We start from the raw sequence: 17,362 nt of genomic DNA, 5'->3' as shown, positions 1-17,362 counted from the left end.
GCGTCACTCTCGCTGCCAACTTTTTGCACAATGATTGAAGTCATTACTCGGGCTGACTATTATGCCAAGCGTTGAATCGTGACACCGCCAAAGGTCAGAACGGCGAAACGGACATCGAGAAAATGCGCGCGGACGTGGCGGCCTTAATAATTGAATACTTTTTAAGGGCCCCGGCCGGGTTTAAGCGAGTCAGGCTAACTGCAGGAAGTAAGTGCTTTTAAGCAAAACGAGCGAGTGCATATTACTAAGCCAATGCGCGACGTATTGATGGACGCGATGCTCATTTCCTCGATAGAGCGTCGGTTCCTGCTTATAAGACGAGGCCCTTGTGGTTTCATTATCAACTACATTAAAGGTCCAGTAAAGGTTAAGGGTGGGTGGATCTATCCAAATAGATTATTAATACCGTATTTTCCGCACTATAAGGCGCACCGGGTTATAGGGCGCACCCCCAAAAATAGTTTTTGGTCCGAAATTTTCCATACATAAGGCGCACCGGATTACCGTATTTTCTGCACTATATGGCGCACCTAAAAGCCTTTATTTTTTTCAAAAGCTGACCATGCGCCTTATAATACAGTGCGCCTTATTTATGGATCAATATTAATTCGCAAAGTCTTGCAACTATCTTGCAGCCGCCGACTCGATTTTCCCCCGAACGCCAAGTAGTCCGCGGTGTATGCTGGGATTTATTTACCGGCGTTTCATTGGCTAACCAATGTGTCAATCATCATTTGAATCAGTCACTATTGGCTAGTTATTCGGAGGTAAAGAGGGCGGATACTTTTTATCATTTACAGGCTCGCATAGGCTAAAGGGGCGAAACAGAGCCTGCAATTGGCCGAAAAAGATGAATGTGAATCACACTTTGGGTTGCGCCACGGCATAGAGAAAACATTTTTTTACTATTTTGTATTTGTAAATATTTTATTCTCCTGGATTTACTAAACTCACAGATATAAGAGGACTACGGCTGCACATTATTATGAACACAACGACTTCGGTGAGCTAGTCTGGCTATATATATTATCCCTGTATCTTGTTTCAGACTGAACTCGATGTTTCTGTGATAAGCGGTGCAGATAATGAATGGAGTGTCTATTTTTAAATTAAACTCAATTCCAAGTGTTTATTGTCATATATACAGTAAAGTTGCGAGCGAAAAAGAAAATAGAAAATAAGGAATGCTTGGCATTTCTTGAATCCCAAGACTTTAACCTTCCGAATGATGGAACGATGCATTTGAGTGACATCGTACGGACACCGCATCCGCACGTGTTCTCGACACGTATTTGCGTCTTTGCAAGCTTTGGGAATGTTAAGGGGGTAATCAGTTGGACTGAACTATCTGACTGTTTTGTCCACATTCCCATTGTAGCGCCTTATAATCCGGTGCGTCTTATCTATGTCAAAAATAGGACCAAAAACTATTTTTTTCGGGGTGCGCCCTATAACCCGGTGCGCCTTATAGTGCGGAAAATACGGTATAAGGCGCTACAATGGGAACGTCGACAAAACAGTCAGATGATTCAGTCCAACTGATTACCCCCTTAACATTCCCAAAGCTTGCAAAGAAGCAAATACGTGTCGTAGACACGTGCGGATGCGATGTCACCAAACAAACATTTCTTAGTTTCCATTTTATTTTTTGCTGGCAACTGTGTGGACCGTATATTTTTTGACATCCCGAAAAAAATGGTCTTATCTACCATTTTTCGTAAGTCGAATATTCGTAAGTAGGGGAGCGTCTGTACTGTAATAATTCCCAGAGGCTTGATACTCACAGATAACACCAGACACTTTATAACTGTTTTTTTTTTTAAATAAAACAAGAGATTCGTATTTTTTTGTTTTGGCATTCAGGGACAACACTTCCAAAAGCATATTTATATTTTGGGGCACTGAATGAGTGAAAAGACGAGTAAAACGAGGAAGCATGAGGACGAATGTCTATAGGTCTTCGCCACTTGTTTCTATCCTTCGATGCGTTAAACGGGGTGGGAGCCTTATATACAAAGGGTTGGATCTCTTTAGCGACAAGCGGCCTACCTGCCAAGTGTGAAATTGCAATACCGCGCACGTTTCTTGTGAGCTTTAGGGAGGAAATGTACTGTTCTAAATTTTGCCCGGAATATGATTTAACTGCTAACCGACCAGGATTTGCCATTGTGGCCTTTTATGTTTGGCTGTCCCACGAGGCTTGTGGTATCCAAAGCACTCGGCCGAGTGGAACTTAGTGAAGCACCGCCTCTGTGAGTAAAAATTCAGAAACAAAAGCAAGCAATCCCTTCCAAAGAGGCTTATCAAAACAGAAGCGCCCGAATAAAACCCTTAGGTATTTCAAAATATCTTACGATTTATTGAAGAAGTTACTTATTTAATGGCTTTTAACCCATCTAGCTCTATTGTTTTAAATAAAAGAAGACCTGTAATCCATTGAATTGAATTGTCTTTATTGTCATAGATAGATAGATAGATAGAGTGAGAGACTGAGATAAGATAGATAGGTACGGAGGTTGGTAGGTAGGTACAGTCATTGAAAATAATATAATATCTATCTATATATCTTCTCTCTTTCTATGTATCTATATGCTCTATCTATCCATCCATCCATCTATCTTCTCTCTTTCTATGTATATATATTCTCTATCTATCTATCTATCTTCTCTCTTTCTATCTCTATATTCTCTATCTATCTATCCATCCATCTATCTTCTCTCTTTCTATGTATATATATTCTCTATCTATCTATCTATCTATCTATCTATCTATCTATCTATCTGTCTATCCATTTACATCATACAATATTTAATTAACCAGTCAAAACACCAATCTATACAAGAGAGCTCGAATAACTAAATGTACACAGTAGAAACATGCACTTCATCTATGGAACGATATAAGATGATAACCTTAAAAATGTCTCTGTTTTACATGAATTAAAAAAAAAAATCATAGTCTGCTATCTCCTTTGCGCAGCACATCCAGAACTGCAGCTAACCCAAATGGAGGCTAGGATTCATTGATATGTACAACTCACTACAGATGCGCCATTTACGAGAATAGAGCCCGGAGCGTCGAATTTTGGCTAACCAATAAGGAAAAACGCTCCTATGAGGTTCCCACAACACTACATTAAGTCAGCCACGAATCTCATATAAAAGCAATGTATTAGGTGTTATCCAATCTCCCGGCTGAGGACATTTTTATGGAACAAAGTAGTGATGACAAGGCATAAAAGGTTAAAAATACACATAAAACGTTTATTATCTTGTCGCGGGACTTTGATGCCACCTGCCTCAGGTGTAATTCATGGCCGATGCCTTGCGTGAGGTCAAGCCAATATGCTTGCTAATGGCGAGCTCTGCCGTGCTTATCTATAACCATTACAGATACAGGTCGCTTCCCGCAATGTCGAAACTATAAAATCCAAAAGTAGAGTTTGGCTGAGACCTACACATGGAAGTACAGAGCAGTACAGGGAAAGAAATCGGAAAGGTTAAAAGTACTATACAGACGTTCCCCTACTTACGACCTGTTATAAAGTGTTCGGCATGTCTTATCTGTGAGTATCAAGCCTCTGGGAATTATTACTGTACAGAGGCTCCCCTACTTACGAACATTCGCCTTACGAAAAACAGTAGGTAAGACCATTTTTTTCGGGATGTCAAAAAATATACGGACATTGCTGTTAGTTAGATTTTGTATTGTGTGCACCTTTTTCCGAGTAGAGGAAAGTACCGTAGTGCTTCTATGAGAGCTAACCCAGCATCCACCGTGAAGAAGAAATCTGGCTTCCTCATCCTAGCTCGTGTGTAAACTTTCTAAAAACTTCTAATATATCGTGCATCCATTCAATATGGTTGATAAAAAATCTAAAGAAAATGCAAGCCATTTCTTTGGAAATGAAAGTGGAATAAGAAAGCTTGATGTGGTTGAGAAAACCACACTAATATCCGGACATTGCTGTTAGTTAGATTTTGTATTGTGTGCACCTTTTTCCGAGTCCTGTCATGATTACCCATATGCATCACCTGTGCCCGCTCCTTTGGCGGCAACTGCTTCGGACTCTGATTGGCTCCCTGTCCCTATTCAAACCCACTCCTATTTGCCCCCTGGTGTCAGTCCGTCTGCGAACCTCAGTTAACACTAGGCAAGCCTTTTGCGACCCTGACTCCCACCTGTTTTTTGCTCCCATCTGTCCCCCGGCTTCGACCCGTTTGAACTCGACCACGTCTGCTCTACCGTCCCAACTTACGACCTGATTTTGATCCCGACCACATCTACTCTTTCGTCCCGGCTTTCGACCTTTTTTGTCCCCGACCACGTCTACTCTCCTTTCCTGGCTTACGACTCAGTTCCGACCCCGACCACGTTTTTTGCTCGCCTGTCCCGGCTACTGACCCGTTTTCCGTTCCCGATACCACCATCGCTCGCCACAGAAGATCCACTTGCGCGTTCAGGGCGACCTGCTTCATGATTTTATTTTTACATTATGGCTGTTTGGTTGGATCCCTTAACCACACGGTACAATTTCCTTAGGTGTGTCTAGGGCAAGTACACCCTGGTGGCGCCCATCCTTCTACAGGCCAACATATGTTTCTTCCTGGTTTAGAACCAGGGACTTTTATATAAATGAGTAGTTTATTGAAGAAAATTTGTAATAATGAGACAATCTAGGATTTCTTTACAGTGTAAAAAAAAACATATCTAAATGAGAAATATATGTTAAAGTGTTTTCCTTCAGCACAGCAGTGCAGTGGTTAGCGTGTCCGCAGCACAGTTCTAAGGTCAAATACAGCCACCAGCTTTCCTGTGCGGAGTTTGCATGTTCTTCCCGTGCTTGCGTGGGTCTCCTCCGGGAACTCATTCCAAAAACATGCATGTAAGGTTAATTGGCAGGTTCAAATTGTCCCATATGATTGTTTGTCTGTCTCTGTGTGCCCTGTGATTGGCTGGCTACCAGTTCAGGGTGTCCCCTGCCCACTGCCCCAAGATAGCTGGGATGGGCTCCAGCACCCCCGCGACCCTACTGAGGATAAGCGGTGCAGATAATGAATGAATGAATGAATGTTTTCCTTCACAAGTCCCTTTAGAAGCTATGTATATTCATAATTCCGTAATAGTATGCTCAGTTGATTTTTGCAATTGGGAGATGGAATAGGAGCTTGCTCTGTCCACTCCACGCATCGGCCCGGTATTGCATTACCTCCGGGATCGGTGCATTCGCATTGATCGCTGCTTGGCCCTGTGACTAGGACCTTGACTCAGCCTCTTGGCTGGGAACAAGTGTCTCGGCCTCTTGGCTTTGCAGTGTATTATGATTTGACCGATAACGGATAATGGACAATTGATAAAGAATATAGAACAATAACCCTCTACAAACCCCCCCCGTAATAGTATTAAAATTTATTATATTAATCCAAAGAATATCACAAAATACTGTGCCCTATAATCCAGTGTGGAAACTAGGGAAGTTAAAATACTACGGCTGATCATAAATCCATCATAAATCATCATAATTTTTTTTTTATTAAAGGCGTGCCATCCCCAGTTAAAAACTCTAATCATCATTCCATTAGGTTCGCGCCCCGGCCGAGTCATTCCTAAGACTTAAAAAGTGGTCGGCGGCGCCCTCTCTTGGCTGCGGCTGCATCGGGTCAGATGCAATCGACATTTCGTTCTGTGTACATTGTTACACAGAATGACAATACAAGGAAATTATTATTATTATTATTATTATTATTAGATTAAACAAATCCATTTGATCATAAGCATTTTTGATGATGGATAACTCGTCAACAACTATTAAGCTTTTGCGAGCCCTATAAAACATGACGGAGGCCCCGACTCCGACAACTGCTTTGCTGATTTGGGTTTCTTTGGAGGCGAGTGAAAACAAATGACTCCTTGTTGTTAAGCACCCTGCCAAGTTTGAACGATTAAAAACATCGCGAAGCAATTCAGATGAAGCTTCGCAATTGTGAAAAATGAAGCGACTGTCCGCACTCTCGAAATGCTTTGGGTGTGTCTGTTTACACGCCGTAAAGGAATGGAGGACTCTTCGTCTTGTATCTATTTTTGCTGACGCATCGTTATCATTTTAAGCTTCAAAAAATAAATACATAAAACAAACATATAAATATACACAGGGTTGGGTAGGGTTACTTTAACTGGATTACTTTCAATTACTTTTGGAGTAATCCAATACCAAATATGCTAATAAAAGACAAAAGAAACTAAATGAAAATAAAATTATGACTCACAACACGTGGTAAGCTTTTCTCCTGGCTTTGATCTCCGGCAAAACTAACATAAAATGTGATGGATACAAAACGAAAATAAATCCAAACAGCTTCCCAACATCATTTTTGCCGTTCCACGTGTCCCGTTACTCCCCAAGCCTGCACAAAATTTACTCATTTTATTCATTTTTTTTTTGTCTTTTATTAGCATATTTGGTATTGGAGTAATCCAAAAGTAATTGAAAGTAATTCATTTAATGTAACCCTACCCAACCCTGAATATACATAAGGGCAGCACGGCGGCTGAGTGGTTAGCGCGTTCGCAGCACAGTTCTGAGGTCAAGAGATCGATTCTTGTGTGGAGTTTGCATGTCCTCCCCGTGCTTTCGTGGGTTTCCTCCGGGCACCCTGCGACCCTACTGAGGATAAGCGGTGCAGATAATGGATGGATATATATATACATACTCCTTCACACTATGCTATGCTATGCTATGCTATGCTATGCTATGCTGTACAAAGCCTTATTTATTGCTGGGGTTAATTTCCAAAAAGAACGCTTAACGGAAAAGTAGAAACCTTTACTTTTTTACGATTATTACACAATTCAATACAATCTAAATCAACTAAATGCATTTTTCCAGGCCCAATCGTTCATTGAACAAATGAGAATATGGTAAACCGCGTACTTGTAAGTATGTATCTGTTAATTTTTGTCACAAATACTAGATTGTTGAATGCTAATTGTAATCATTAATGTGAACTCAAGCTTATCAGAATGCAGAACACAAGGGAAATCAGTAAAAGTAAATTGCTCACAATACTATACTATACTATACTATACTATACTATACTATACGTTACTATACGTTACTATACGTTACGTTACGTTACGTTACGTTACGTTACTATACTATACTATACCATGCCATGCCATACTTATTCTATACCATACTATACTATACTATACTATACCATATCATACTAATCATACACCATACTATACTATACCATTGTATACTATACCATACCATACTAATTCTATACTATACTATACCAAAAATATACTATACCATACCATACTAATACTATACTATTCTATAGCATACCATACTAATTCTATACTATACTATACTATTCTATAGCATACCATACTAATTCTATACTATACTATACTATTCTATAGCATACCATACTAATTATATACAATACTATTCTATAGCATACCATACTAATTCTATACTATACTATTCTATACCATAGCATACTAATTCTATACTTTACTATACTATACGTTACCATACCATAGCATACTAATTCTATACTTTACTATACTTTACCATACCATAGCATACTAATTCTATACTATACTATTCTATAGCATGCCATACTAATTCTATACTATACTATACTCTACTCTACTATTCTATAGCATACCATACTAATTCTATACTATACTATTCTATAGCATATCATACTATGCTATACTTTACTATACTATACTATTCTATAGCATACCATACTAATTCTATACTATTCTATACTATACTATACCATACCAGAGCATACTAATTCTATACTTTACTATTGTCTATACTATACTATACTATACTATACTTTTCTACGGCATACCATACTAATTCTATACTATACTATACCATAGCATACTAATTCTATACTTTACTTTACTATACTATACTATACTTTTCTACGGCATACCATACTAATTCCATACTATACTATACCATAGCATACTATTTCTATACTTTACTATACTTTACTTTACTATACTATACTATACTATACTATACTATACTATACTATACTATACTATGCTATACTATACTATACTATACTATACTATACTATACTATACTATACTATGCTATACTATACTATACTATACTATACTATACTATACTATACTATACTATACTAAGCCTTACTGGAGATACATAACCAAACCCTTTTGTGCATTTTTAGTCATCATGCATTGCAGAGTTTGTAATTGTTGTTACTTGCAACTGCACCTTCTTTCACCAATCCTTCCTAAACCCTAGTGCTTTCAATTAAAAGGCATATACGACGTTTGTTTTCTTTTCGCTCACCGGTCCAAAAACGTTTTCACATTTTAAAGTCATCTTTTACACATGCAGTATAGTATATTTCAATGCAAATTCACTTAGCACAAACACAACTTTTCACCCGATGTAAAGGACCTTGATAAACCTGCATGAGCTTGACCTTTTTCTGTTCCAGTATTGCAATTTTTTTTCATGTATTGCAACTCATTCAGAAGCCAAACCCTGATCTGTGCAGTGTGAATTTCAAGGTTACCGTATCCATACCACACAATACATTTTAATGCAGATCACAGCTCTAAAAGGATCAATACCGCCTCTATAAAATTGAGTGTGTGCTTTTTTTTTTTTTAATTGAATCGCTGAAAATGTTGAAAGCAGACGAGAATGATTTCCTCTTTTTTACTTATTCCACAAGCTATAGGTTCAGTTCCACAATTTTAACTCATTCAGTACCGTAAGCATATAAATATGTTTTCAGAAGCATTGCACCGGAGTGGTAAAACATGAGGGTTTTATCTCATCTCATCTCATTAGCCGTATCGCTTATCCTCATTAGGGTCGCGGGGGGGGCTGGAGCCCATTCCAGCCATCTCCAGGCAGTGGGCAGGGGACACCCTGAACTGGTTGCCAGCCAATCGCAGGGGGACAGACAACTCACTCGCTCTTTTACACCTAGGGACAAATTGGACCGGCCAATTCACCTGAAATGCAAGTTTTTGGAATGTGAGAGGAAATCGGAATGCCCGGAGGAAACCCACGCAAACACGGGGAGAACATACAAACTCCGCACAGGAAGTCTGGAGCTGGATTTGAACCCACGCAGGGGGTTCCCATGACATGAACTGTGCCGCACATGCGCTAACCACTGCGGCGCCGTGCTGCCATTTTTGAGGGTTTTATTTTAAAAACTATTAAAACGGGTTTGGCACATCTTAATTATAAGTATCAAGCCTCTGGGAATGATTTTTTTATGAAAAATCACCTGATCTTTCTCGACACATCGATAAAACCCAGATTCCTAGTATTGCTTCCTATATCCAGCGATTGAGAGTGTGTAGGTGGCATTGTGAAGCAGTGTGATTAGAAAAGCAAAGATTAGAATAGGTAGTTAATCCTTCAACAGAGCTTTTGTTACTTTCTAAAAAAGATGACCAAGTCCCATCGTCATCGTCAGATCAGAGAGACATTAATTTCATGACCATCCGCAGGAACGTGATCACCATGGTGACCAGCTCTTCTAATTTGAGAAAAATGTCTGCCATTGAGAAAGATAATGATAAACTAATAAATGATATCCTGTAAAGAATTGTATTGAGAATTTTCTCCATTTTTCTCATCTCGCTTTCAGTTCTGCAGGGAACTTTTGATCCGACTGCAACGTTTTTCTCCTAATTCAGTATCATTTGCAGCTTCTGTGTGTATTTGTCAGCGCATTCATCACCCCGATAAGCTCGCCTTGCGGACCTCCCGGCGGAGGTTTTGGGGGGATGAAAGTGGGGGCGGCTATATCTACTTCATTTTTCATAACCACTGCAACAGTAATGCAGCTTGAACTTGGAGTCCCCGGCACCAGGCAAGAACTGACCCTCCACTTGATCAATGTCGGCGGTCGGGATCTCCCACCATTTGACTCCCACATCGAAAAAATAAAGTAAAAACGAATATTTTTGTAATTTCGAGTTAAATTATGTCTACAGGCTTCGTTTGAGACAATATGACTTCAAGATAAAAGCATTGTTTAATTTCCTAAGAACTCATCCATTCATTTTCCAACCCATTCCAGCTGATATTGTACAGTGGGCAGGGGTCACCAGCAGTGTTCCCTCTAAGCTGTGTAATTGCGCACTGCTCGCACATTCTCGGCGCACAAGAAAATCTAGCCAGCGCACAAAAATCAGGGCTCAATATTACTAATTAAGAAGCGATTCAGGTCAAAGTTACAGTGCATGAAGGTTAAAATACACGGGTTCCCCTGACGTTGTGTCCTAAATGCGGTATTTTGAAGTCGAGTCGAAGTTGAGTAAAGTTAGTAGAGTATGTCGAGAACCGGCTTCTTCGGCTCGGCTCACTAAAAGGAACCGGCTCTTTCGGTTCCTAAACGGCTCTTCAGGTGGTTTTTGCTTCTTTAATCCCAACATGACCAAATATTAAGTAAAATTATGCACAAAATGACTTAAAGGAAGGGGGAAATAGAACAAAAAAAAAAAATACCAAAATAAAAAAGTAGTGAAAAGCTGAGAAAAAAAGAAACAAAAGGAAGAGAAAAAAAGAAGGAAAAATAAAAAAAAAAGACAGAAAAAAAGAAAAGAAAGAAATATAGGAAAAAAGTAAATAGAGAACAAAAAAAAAGTAACAGCTCAGAAAAAATAAACACAATGAGATTTTTTTAAAGGAATTTTTTTAAAAAGTGGAAAAAAAACACGGAAAAAAGAAGAAAAAGTTTGTGTTGCATTCAAATAATTTCCAATTATATCAAGTGAATAATGGAAACATTGTACTTCCACTAAAAAATGTGATTAAGTACAGTTCTGTATTTTACAACCGACTCAATAAGCCCCCCAAAATGTTAATATTATGCGACAAAATATATCAGGAAATAAAAAGAAATGGATATTTTGTGAAAGAATTGTAAGAACAAACAACGTTTGTAGGCCGTACAACCTTCGCAATAGTACATGAGTCAATTCATTCAAAAGAGAAAAATAATTTTGCATTGCCGGAAACTCAGCTAAATGTAACTTGATGTCAAGTTTTGGACATGTTTGATAATGAATTATCTTGCCACACTTGGGATTATGGTTGCCCACTGTTGTGTGTCACCAGTTACTAGCCAATCAAAGGGACTGTTTTGGGGACAATTTTGACTCGTTTAAGGAAACCAGAGTGCCTGGGAAAAAAACACTCAGGCAGGGGGGGTACATGCTAACTCCGCACAGGGAGGCTGGGATTGATCTCTGAACCGTGAAGCAGATGTGCTAAACAATCAGTCACTGTTTTATAACTACATTTATAAAACATAATAAAAGTTTCCAAATCTTCCATTTTCAGATTTTTCTTATAATTCCTTTTCTGTTTGGTTAAAACCAAAAAAAAAAAAAATAGAAATAACTTTATATAAATGATAACAATGTTGTTGAAAATACAGTGAAGAAAATAAGTATTTGAATACCCTGCTATTTTTCTATTTCTCCCACTTAGGAATCATGAAGGGTTCTGAAGTGTTCATTGTAGGTGCATGTTCACTGAGAGAGATAAACTAAAAAGAAAAATCCAGAAATCATAATGCCTGATTTATTTATTTTTTACAATTTATTTGGTGATATAGCTGCAAATAAGTATTTGAATACCTAAGAAAATGAATGTTAATATTTGGTACAGTAGCCTTTGTTTCCTGTAGTTTTTTTGTATCCCACTCCGGTTGTCGACCGTTTTTTGACCCCGACCACGTTCTGATCTCCCGTCCTGGCTTACGACTCGTTTCCGACCCCGACCACGTTTTTGCTCTCCCTGTCCCGGCTACCGATCCGTCTTTCGTCCTTGACACTGCCATAGCTCGCTACAGAAGATCCACTTCCGTATTCGGATCACAATCCGAGTGCGAGAGCGACTTGCTTCCCCCGATCGTGGGCGCTGCCCTTCGTCTCTCTATCTCAATACACTTGTGAGAAATGTTACGCGATTGGGTCTTCCCTTTGTTTTGGATGCGACACCCACTTCCTTTTTCTGGTGTGTGGCCTACCTCACGTAGCAAGTTGGCCGTACTGAAGCACAGTGGTGAGACTTGCAAGGCATAGACAAATGGGCAACAGAGCTTTTTCCTTTCCAAAAAATCATCATGGTCTGGTCAGAGAGGGATGAAGTTTCGTGCAGGCCCGAAGAAACACCGTCACTGTGTGGTCACTTCACCGAAAAAATCAGGTGTTGAAAAAGTTCTCGAAAAGTTTAGTGATCTTGCAAGCCTTTGCGTTTATGGAAATTATTGTTTATATGTTGGTTTCAAAATTCACAAATGCAAGAAAAAGCAACAAAGTGATGATTCAGCTTGAAATGCATCATTTCACAATAAAAGCTGTCCTTATCACAAATTTTTGGGAGTATTTTCAAGAAACTTAGCAATGTTGCACTGCTTTTTACTTATTGTTGGTAAAAGCTAGAAAAATACTTTTTTCTTCTAATGAAAGATGATCATTGTATAGAGCTATAGAAGTTTTCCATAGGCACTCTGTCACGGTTGCCATGGTGCCCAATTGGCCCCGCCTGTGTGGCGCCAGCTGCGGCTCATTGACAGATTGGCTTTCCGTCTATTTAAGTTCAGTGCTCTCATTTTTCCTTTGTCAGTCCATCATCGAACCTTTGCCCCGCAAGACGTGGGTTCTGACTCTGTCCTGTTTTGCTGCTGGTATTTCTTGTCCGGTATTGTTTCCGTTTATTTTGTCCTGTTTAATATCGGTTTCCAGTTTCGTTGCCGTCTATTTTTGTCCTGTTTATTATTCGCTCCAGTTTTCGCTCCCGTCTAGTTTTCCCTGTTTAATTTCAATATCCTGTTCCATTATTAATCCCTTCAGTCCCGTCCTGTCCGGTTTCGACCCCATCTGTCCGATTTCAACTCTGGCAATTGGAATCGATCTCGTCGGTCTCCGGCTTCCTGTCTTTCCACGCCAGACCGCTGCCTAACATGCATGACTCCCCATTTCCCGTAAAATAAAAGGCTTGTGTGAGAACGTCACGCATTTGGGTCCTGATCCTGTTCCGGTTCTCGACACTTGCACATTTGAGTCAAAATGGAAACAATTGGCTGGCACCGGCTCTTCCCATTCGAAAGCAATGTCAGACATTTGAATGCGTTCAAGCTTAGCATGTTGTCAGAGCAACAATGAAATACACAGTAGCAAGAAAGGTAGAGAGAGAACAATAATCCCACAAAAAAAGTCCGTAGAAATCCCTGTAAATCCCTAGAAATCCTTTCAGGTCCCTAGAAAACCTTGTGACATCAAATCTTTAAGACATCCCATCCCACTAAACAACTCAAAACGACAATATATCTGACTAAGGCACTGGTGTCAAACAGGCGGCCCGCGGGCCAGATCAGGCCTGCTAAGGGATTGAATCCGGCCCGCGACACAACACTCAGAGAAGCGCAAGAGAAAAATAAGCTGCAGGTAGAAATATGTCAACTTGATGTTGCCAAATCCAGGTGCCTCTCACAAAGACACTGTACTTTCTCTTTCTCTCTTCCTACCCTTTGTGCTTTCTTTTCTCTTTTCTCTCCTTCTTGTCTTTCTATTTCTCTTTGGATTTCTTCCTTCCATACCTTTCTTTTCCCCCTCTCTCACGACTTTTTATCGTTTGTTTCTCACGCTCTCTCCCTTTCTCTCTTTTTCTTTCTTTGTCCCGCCCTCTCTCCTTTTCCCTCCCTCTTTCTCTTACTTCTTTATCTCTTTTTCTTTCTCTTTAATTTACTAGTCCGGCCCCCGACACATCGTTCAATCGTGTGGCCCCCGAGTTAAAATAAGTTTGACACCCCTGGACTAAGGGAAGTCATCCTCTCTTTAATGCAGTGCACTCGTCCTGCCCATGTGCAGAAAAACACCCCTAAAGCGTGATGCTACACCCTCTATGCTTCACAGTTGGGATGGTGTTCTTCAGATTGTACTCTTCATTCTTCTTCCTCCAAACACGGCAAATGTGGCCCACGTGCCACAGCTTGTCCACCCCCGCCTTAGCGTCTAATCTTACAAAACACGCACACAATGTAGCGTGCTCTTTAATTATTTTTAGCATGACATGAGAAACACCACTGCGGACCTTTGAACCCCCTCCCCCGAAAAAAAATCAATAGTGCTCCTTCTTTCAATTACAAGGAGAGCAGGTGTCACTTTAATGCTGCGTGGCGTAGGGATTGTTTCCCGGAATAAACAACTCAGCAAAGCATAAATAATTAGCACCGTGTAATAACAATAAAACAGGGAGAGGCGATCGAAGCAGCCCGTGATGTAGCCAATGAGTTGTAACAAAAAAATACCGTATTTTCCAGACTATAAGGAGCAACCCCAAAACTCCAAATTGGCAATAAATTTGAAAGTGAGCCTTATAAACATTTTAAGCAAGAATGGAACCTGGGTTGTGGCATTGAGAGAATAATGCTAAGAAGAAGAAAAAACAGAGGGTCAATTATACTCCTTAACAGTAGATGGCGATATAGCTCCGCTCGATCTGTTCTACTATTCAGTCAATCGGCCCGTTTGAGGGGGAACACATTTCAATTCACTGTGATTTTATTGGTTTTATTTCTTTGTTCTGTCCATAATTATGGGTCCCAAGGTAGTTAGTGATAAGTGGAAGGAAAAGAGGCCAACCGATCGATCTAGTCAAAGAAGAAAACAATTGCGATAACGGTGTAAAAAACGCAAAGTCTGATACATCATGAGATACCAAAGAGTTGTTTTTCGTTGTCGAGCTTTTTGCATTCATTTATACCTTTCAGGACGACATTCTGTTTCCTCCATTCTCTAACATTAGTTTCTGGCACCGTGAGTTAAAATTGCGTGATATATAGATAATACATACCTGTCAACCTGTACGTTTTTGCCGCACAAAGTACGTTTATTATATATTTCAAGACGTGCACGACGTACAAGAAAATCTGTACGTAAAAATGCAAATTTGTGGTAGTTGTATAGTGAAAGGAAGTCCGTCTCTTTTTAGAGAAGCGGCTTTTTCGGCTCAACTCATTAAAGAGAGCCGGTTCTCAAACGGCTTACTTGCTTTGATGCATTATATTACAAATCATGATGTTGTATCAAGAAGTTAAGAAAAAAGGAAGTATAATAGGAGAAAATGAAAAAAGACAGGTTTGTGGTTATCTCTTTAATCAGTATATTACCAACAATAATTTAATGCAAAATTTGGATAACAAAATGAATTATTTTACTTAATTATATCTGCATGTGTTTTTTTACTTCTACAGTGAACGTCCAAGCTACCTAATTTTTGATTTTTTTTTCATAATAAACCTCATTCATGTCGAGCAACTCAGGATCTCACAGACAAATGTTCATTAACAATATATATGATATAACGAAACACATGTACAATATAACATATTAAACTACATAAATAAACACGTTTGGAAAAAAATATGGTGTAAGATTATTTTGTATTTTGTAAGGGAAAATACGACAGTTTGTAAGGGCATGGAGCCCCGGAGCGCGACAGGCATGATAATATCGAATGCCTTTTCTTATGTTATCATTAGCAATAGCGGTCTAGTGGTTAGGTTTTGCTGCTCTCGCTGCTGGGTTCGGGGTTTGATCTCGAAAGATAAAGTATTATTTTAAAATTGAACAGATTATTATCGACACCAATTATTATCAGTCATGTATTTTTCCGCATGAGGTTAACAATATGACTACTTTTGGGGTTGTACAGGTGCACTTGACAATATAATACACAGGTGTCAAAGAGGCGGCCCGCGGGCCAGATCAGGCCCGCTAAGGGATTGAATCCGGCCCGCGAGACAACGCTCAAAGAAGCGCAAGAGGAAAACAAGCTGCAGGTTGGAATATGTCAACTTGATGTTGCCAAAGCCAGGTGCCTCGAACAAAGACACTGTACTTGTATTTCTCTCTCTCTCTGTCTCTGTCTCTCTCTCTCTCTCTCTTGCTCTCTCTCTCTCTCTGTCTCTCTCTCTTCCACCCCTTTTTTCCCACTCTCTCTCTCTCTCTCTCTTCCACCCCTTTTCTCCGACTCTCTCTCTCTCTCTTCCACCCCTTTTTTCCCCCTCTCTCTCTCTCTCTCTCTCTCTCTCTCTCTCTCTCTTCCACCCCTTTTTTCCCTCTCTCTTTCTCTCTTCCACCCCTTTTCTCCCACTCTGTCTCTCTCTTCCACCCCTTTTTCTCCCACTCTCTCTCTCTCCGTCCCTCTTTCTTCCACCCCTTTTCTCCCACTCTCTCTCTCTCTTCCACCCCTTTTCTCCCACTTTCTCTCTCTCTCTCTAATCTCTCTCTCTCTTTCACCCCTTTTGTCCCACTCTCTCTCTCTCTCTCTTCCACCCCTTTTCATCCATTTTCTCTCTCTCTCTCTCTCCCTCTCATGACTTTTTATCTTTTGTTTCTCACGCTCTCTCTTTTTCTTTATGCCTCTTTTTTCTTTTCTCTTGAATCTACTAGTCCGGCCCCCGACAGAATGTTTGTTCTATCGTGTGGCCCCTGAGTTCAAATGAGTTTGACACCCCTGATATAATAAATAAAATGAATCGCATTAAAAACTCTATATAGATATACAATGACATAATCCACTTACTGTAAATGGCGAAAGGGAGAAGATAAAGCCCCCACAGGTCCATCTCTGACCGGATGCCGACGTTTCTCCGTCCCTCTTTGGAATAATAATCGTCTGAAAACTTTCACCTTGAAGCAGATTGCCGTTACTCGGAGGAACCCGAGAATCCAAAGACCAGCATTATGAAAAAGAATCTGACGGCTGAGATCATCTCCTCCGAAGCCGTCGAGAGGTGCTTCTGGCGCCTTTTAAGGTGGTAGGATCCCATCAGATGATCCGAGACCGGGAATGCTCCTCGCGTATTTGGAGCGGCGCCTTTGAATGAGTGGAAGTTCCTCAGCGTGCCTTCTCGCTTGTGGGCGAGAGTGGGAGAGAGAGAGAGAGAGAGAGAGAGAGGTGGAGGGGGGATGTGCTGAAAGTGGAGCCAGGGTGGCCGAACAAGTGGTGCTAAAGAAGATGAGAATGGAAAATGGAGGTCCGGTCAATAGTCCCCGGGCCAGAACTTTAGGAACACCTTCAGTTAGATTAGAAGAAATGATCAATAATGAGTCACACTGACAGATGCTCCTAATATTGTGGTGTCTTTTATTTAGAGCTGTGGTGTCAAACAGGCGGCCCGCGAGCCGAAACAGGCCCACGAGACAACGCTGAGAGAAGCGCAAGAGAAAAACGAGCTGCAGGTTGAAATATGTCCGCTTGATGTTGACAAAGCCAAAGCCTCTCACACATGCTGTACTTGTTTTCTTTCTCTCTATT

The 17,362-nt window shown here is 40.2% G+C and overlaps 1 protein-coding gene and 1 pseudogene across 1 annotated transcript in view; one reads left to right on the top strand and one right to left on the bottom strand.

Moving 5' to 3' along the window:
- gfra4b (GDNF family receptor alpha 4b) overlaps positions 1–17,118 on the bottom strand; it is a 101,798-nt gene extending 84,680 nt beyond the window's left edge. The window contains exon 1 of the mRNA XM_088343561.1: positions 16,628–17,118. Within this exon, the coding sequence (XP_088199687.1) occupies positions 16,628–16,670 (43 nt within the window). The 5' untranslated portion in view covers positions 16,671–17,118. The remainder of the gene's footprint in view (positions 1–16,627) is intronic.
- On the top strand, positions 5,112–5,231 carry LOC148360123 (U2 spliceosomal RNA; annotated as a pseudogene).
- Positions 17,119–17,362: the final 244 nt, after the last annotated feature.

Source organism: Urocampus carinirostris, chromosome 9 (assembly GCF_059441175.1).
Source record: "Urocampus carinirostris isolate Australia breed hairy pipefish chromosome 9, RoL_Ucar_1.0, whole genome shotgun sequence".
NCBI classification, from domain to species: Eukaryota; Metazoa; Chordata; class Actinopteri; order Syngnathiformes; family Syngnathidae; genus Urocampus; species Urocampus carinirostris.
Note: the sequence above shows the minus strand (reverse complement) of the source record. Positions and strands in the feature narration are given on the sequence as shown.